This window comes from Etheostoma spectabile, unplaced genomic scaffold (genome assembly GCF_008692095.1).
Source record: "Etheostoma spectabile isolate EspeVRDwgs_2016 unplaced genomic scaffold, UIUC_Espe_1.0 scaffold00000609, whole genome shotgun sequence".
Taxonomy (NCBI): domain Eukaryota; kingdom Metazoa; phylum Chordata; class Actinopteri; order Perciformes; family Percidae; genus Etheostoma; species Etheostoma spectabile.
Window position 1 is genome coordinate 20330 of NW_022602620.1, and position 6066 is coordinate 26395.

Below are 6066 nucleotides of genomic sequence, written 5' to 3' on the forward strand. Positions count from 1 at the left end.
CCGCTTAGGTCCGCTATTATTATTTTTAACGAGCTGGCAAAGGCACGCACATAGGATTGTGGGTGATTTGGGACCGCGAAGAATACACATATGCATCCTTTGTCTATGGGAAATTTTCCAAATGAAGGACTCAGTCCTTGGAGGAATTCGGAGGATTCTTGACATTGGAACGGTCCTTTGGCGGGCGTTGATGACGTGGCATCCTCCAAATTCTGGCTTTGGAGGATCCTTCCTTGACATTGGGAAACACCCTGTCTTGGGTGAGTGCACTGGATTCTAGCTTGATCACAGAGCCTGCCTGAACTAACTTCTGTATTTCTTTGTTGTAGGCCATAGCCCGATCAGGATCCTTGGGCAACAGTCTCCCGGTACTTCGGAGGCTCGGCATCACTGCCTCTTCAGGAGCATGGAATTGGGGTATGTCCTTCTTACGGAGCAGTGGTGTTGCATAGCGTAGTACTCCGTCCACCTCCACATACGTAGTCTTCTCTTTAAGCAGACTTACTGCCTACTGGTCTTGTCTTGACCTGGTCACCACTTTAGCATTTCTGTATGGCAGCACATCCAGCTGCCAGAGCTTCTCAATGTTCTGCAAGAGCTTCATGTTGGAAGGAACAGTGGATGTCAGAAGACACTGTTGCAGCCATAGCTGTTGCTCCACAATCCTTGCTGGGCCTTCTAGCGTTCGAATGGCGACTGGTCCACCTGGTGGCCCGAGCTTCACTGGCTCTATGGGGGTGATGAGATGTGGATGATTGGCACCGATGAGAAGGAGTGGGCTGGCGTTCTCAAACTGCTGAAGGGAGAGACCTGCCAGGTACTTATACCTCTTCTGCAGACTGGCTATTGGATAGGATTGATCCGCCAAGCCTAGGTGAGCTGCTGTGAAGGCTCTGTCAATGCGGAAGCGCTTCTTAGGCTGAGAGACGGAGGAGACGCAGAATGATACAGAGGCCCCATGGAGAGTTTAGAAATCCTGCCTGATTGTTCTGAAGGTGAGATCTTCGACTTCTCCCTTCAGTCCAAGCTTCTCTGCTGCTGCTGGAAGGAGCAATGTGCACTCAGACCCATCATCTAGTATAGCGTAGGTGTCCAGGGTGTGCTTACCATTATGCAGGATCACTCTGATGACTTTTAGTAGCACCCGGTTGCAGTCTGTCAGTCCAAGTAGAGTACTCCAGGAGCTGTGTTTATGAGGCAATTCCTTTCTGTTGGCTCCTCCTTTGGTGCTCTACTGTTAACATCATGAAGGACTTGCAAATGTTTCCCTTGACAAAGACCACAAAGCTTTTTGAGCGTACACTGTGCTGCCTGATGGGACCTTCCACAACGCCAACACTTATTTTTGGACCACTCAGTGGTTTGAGTCTTAGTGAGGGTTTAGATTGCTGAGCACTGGTTGAGGTAATGTGCATCATTGTCACAGTAAGAACAATTAACATTTCCATCAATGACTGGACCTGCAAAGCGAACCTCTCAAAGGCGCCCGCTTCACCACGTCGGAGGTCAGGTGAATCGATGACACTGGCTATCCTCTTCAGTGCAACCTTGTACGGTTGCCCAAACCTCTCTGTCAGAGCTGCTATAGTAACTGAATATGGAGTGGGGGAGTTGAAGTATGAATCTGCTACCAGACACGCCTCTTCTAGTTGAAAGTGGTCAGTGAGAAGCTGATACATGAAGAATACATTTGCATCAGGTGGCAACAGGTTCTCTAGAGCGATCTTTAATCGGGGAAACTGTCTTGGGTCTCACTGGCTGAAGTCTGACAAAGGGGGCCTGGGTCCCCTATAGGCTAACTGTGCTCGAGGGAGTTCCCTGTAGGCTTGCCCATAGGACGGCTCTCCTGGCCTAAGCATCTGTGCAGGTGAAGCTCCGGGAACCGTCAGTTGCGAGGGAGCCCAAGGTGTTCTAGGCATATGGGTCTGCGGACCAGAATTGTGTTGAATTGGTGTGGAACTGGACTGTGGAAGGTAATGTTGAGGTTGCATATAACCTGGCTCCTTATATGTTAGGCCTAACTGTGGTGGAAGGTCTCCGTAAGGAAGCAAGGCACTCTTGGTAGCTGGTCTGCTATGGGTTGCAGCACCAAAGGTGGCATTGAGCCTGATATCCTGGATCTTGTTTATTACCCTGTCCCCTGTCCACATCTCTTTGGGGCCTTTCATCAAACTCAAGCCACGGTGGGGGTGGTGGTTCTGGCCACTCCACTTCATATTCCTCGACTGCTGAGTGCATGATGTTGACTCTGTATTCCACCTGAGTGGATAAGGGTCGGAATGATGAGGAGTGTGACGGCTCCCTTCAGTGGTTGATACTTATCCTCTTCTCGCCCATGTTTGTACTGTACTTTGCTTATTTTTCGTGTAACTTGTGATCTGTGGTTAGGACAGTCCACTTCAGATCTCGAGGACACACGCATACAATCTCAACCGGTTCATCATCCTCCGAACAGCGACCGTCTCCTTTTTTTCTCTCCCTCCTCTTTCTCCATGTGGCGCGCGTACCCGCTCACGGTGCGAAGCCCGTGTCCGCGGCACCCTTTGGCATGCACTCCAACAATCACTACCCACAGACAGCATTTTGTTTAGACAGTAAATAGACATATATACATGGAAGACAACAAATAGACAGACACTTAGGATGTCGATTTAATTTTGGCACAAACGGAGCAGACACAAATGCATGGAAGACAACACATAGACTTTATTTTGGCACAAATGGAACCCCATATCCAACTTCCAGTGTTCAACTTCTAACAACCACGCTGACGCAGTCAACTCGATTCTGTCTTGAAATTCCCAGAAGGCATTGCTTCATTTTAACTTTTGCAAATAAATAATCAAAAGAAATGCAAGCAGATTTTTTTTATTTAAACCATGCACATTTTTGAACATTTGATCTGAATACAGGTTGAATACCAGAATAAAGAATAAAATCACAGTGCAGTGCAAATAATTAAACAAAGGCAATGTGGAAAAGGAAGGTCTTCAGCAGTCTTATACATTCCAAAACGTTCCAAAAACCTTGCTTGGACCAGACACTTGAGTAAAGGTTTTGAAAGAACTGAGTTGTCTTGTAAAATATCTTTACACAACCTGCTCCGCAATACAGTGGCTTGAGAAAGTTGACATACCCATGCTAAAGTTGATTAAAAAGAGGAATAAAAAAACATCTTTTAGAAATTGAGCTTAATGCTTTAATTAAAAATTAGGAAAATCCAACCTTTTAAAGACACCAATTTTATTTTTGAATGAATAATGTATTGTTAATAAATGTTCTTCCTTAAAATAAAGGGGGCATAAGTATACACACCCCATATGATAAATTCCCATAGAGGCAGGCACATTTTTATTTTTAAAGGCCAGTATTTCCTGGATCCGGATACTTTGCAACCTGATGAAGTTCCCTCGGCCATTGGAATAAAATAGCCCCCCCCCATCATCACATACCCTTCACCATACATAGAGATTGGTATGGCTTTATTTCAGTTATCTAAATAGCTGGTTTGATTTGCATTGAGAGATGATTTTATGGAAGATGTAAAGAACATTTATTTATTTAATTCAATTTCAATTCAATAATATTTATAGTATCAATTCGTAACAAGAGTTATCTCAAGACACTTAACAGATAGATTAGGTCTAGACCACACTCCAGAATTTACAAGGACCCAACAGTTCAAGTAGTTTCCTTAAAGGTTAGATTTTCCTAAATATTTTGAATTAAGGCATTAAGATCAATTTCCAAAAGAATTTTTTTTATTTGATATATTAATCAACTTTATCATGGGTGTGTAAACTTTCTTAAGCCACTGTATATTGCAACTGCATAATGTTTTATGGCTGAAAGCCACTGACTTGAACCTGAATAATATTTACACTACTCTTTGTGTCATGTTAGCACAGATGGGTGGAACTTGTTAGAGAACATGATCATTTGGGACCTAATTGTTTATGAAAGTAAACATTGATATTAGTTTCAAACAAGATGCTAATCACATATAAGGTGTCACTACAGTGTCATGTGGCAGTACTTCCATGGAGGCAGATCTATTAAAACTTTTACGAGGTAAGATTTACACTTTAGATCCTCCACAGAACACATGTAGTTACACTGTAGTGACTAACACTTTTGTTTGCACAATTGTTAGATTGGAAGAAGTTAGGTCTATTGTTAATGCTCCAATGTTAGTTCATATTTTTCTCAACTTCCCACATCTAATAACTATTTCGATGTTTGTGTTTTCTTTTGATAGGTTGTTACTGTTAATTCAAGTGATTATGTTCTACACTAATGTAACAAGGATTAAACATTTTTTCATCCTGGGATTTCCTGGACTTTCACAGGAGTATTATGGACCTGTGTCAGCCCTGCTTTTTGTTTTCTTCTTGGCTATAGCTGGAGGAAATATTTTATTTTAGTGTTTGTTAAATGTGAGAGGTCTCTTCACAAACCCACATATCTGATATTTTGCCACTTGGCACTAACTGACTTATTGTTTGGGACTGTAACTCTGCCAAAGATTATATCAAAATATTGGTTTGATGACAGCATTATTTCATTTTATGGATGCTTTGTGCAAATGTACTTTGTTCATTTTTTAGGGGCGTCTCATTCTTTCATCCTGATGGTGATGGCCCTTGATCGCTTTATTGCAATTTGTGCTCCACTGCGTTACACAGCTCTTTTCACAAACAACACTGCTTCTGTGCTTTGTGGAATATCATGGATTTGGCCAATGTGTTGGATGGTGGTTATAGTTGTAGATGCTCTGAGATTGCCTTACTGTAATTTAAACATAATTACACAGTGCTACTGTGACCATCAGGCAATAACAGTGCTTGGATGTGAGGCTGTGCGAGAAGTTCAGGAAGTGGCATTTGGTGGGGCCATGTTCAGTTTGCTGTTGCCTCTGGGTTTTATCATCGTTTCTTATTTTGTCATCATTGTTGCAGTTATAAGAATGACCAGTTCTAATAGCAGCCGCATGTTGGCTCTGTCTACCTGCTTGCCACAGATTATCATCACATTTCTCTATTACATGCCAAGATGCTTTGTGTACATGGCAAATATTGTGGGATTTACATTCGGTGTCCCAATTCGCGTAGTGATTGTAATGCTGTACAGTATTTTACCTGCTGCCATTAACCCATTAATATACTGTTTCAAAACCAAAGATATCAAAGAACACTTGAAAAAGAAATTAGTTATTATGAAAATTAATAACAGCACAACAACTGGGTAAAATACAATACATCATCAATCAAGTGATAAGTTACTTTTGCTGCTTCAAATATCAAATCCCTGTGAGCTTTGGAAACAATTTGGATACTTTGCTTTTCCCTATTAAAGTACTGCATCCTCCTACAGATCCTCAAGCTGGGGTCTCCTGATTGTTCCAACAAAATGCTATGTTAGTTTTCTTCTTGGCAAGGATCCAGAATAGAATCACTTTATACCACGTCTTAAAACTCCTTGTAGCCAGCCTGTTCTTAATGTTTTATACCATTATATTTTCATGTCTTGTTAACTCCTACTTAATTTGGACATTTGTGTTCTTTCTTTCTAAGGTACTCATAAATAAAATATCTTGCAATTTTTCTAAATATTATAAAATAAACACATTTTCTATTAACATCTAAATAATCACTTAATAATCAATGTTTTTAGTTGTCCATTCACACTCCACACAATGCTTGAACAATGAAAGTTCTTTAAGCCTGCAATTGCTGTAAATGTAAATTAACACAGCCACTCTGTAGGTCTTCTGGAAAGTGCCTTTTCTAAAAATGGATATGTTGTTCCATCCTATAATGTACAAAACCTGATCTGCAAACAGCATCCTGAATATTCATGTCTGAAATAATGCACAGGTTACTTAAGAAACCGACCAGACTGGACATATAGAACAGCGAGTGACATATGATTATGAATTAGTACAACATTAACTTTAAATATGGTTGTCTTTACATGGGTCTTATTATTTAAGCATCATCACCCAAACAAAAAAAACATGATAAAGTGACCAAGTAACCGTGAAAAGATCAAGATTTTTGGTTTAAG

General features: G+C 41.2%; 1 protein-coding gene across 1 annotated transcript; it reads left to right on the forward strand.

Moving 5' to 3' along the window:
• The first annotated feature begins 3856 nt into the window (after positions 1 to 3856).
• On the forward strand, positions 3857 to 5248 carry LOC116674527 (olfactory receptor 52E8-like). The gene is given in 2 exon segments (XM_032506955.1): positions 3857 to 4421; positions 4424 to 5248. Coding segments are annotated over 2 exon segments (1206 nt in total). The 5' UTR covers positions 3857 to 4040.
• The last annotated feature ends 818 nt before the right edge of the window (positions 5249 to 6066 follow it).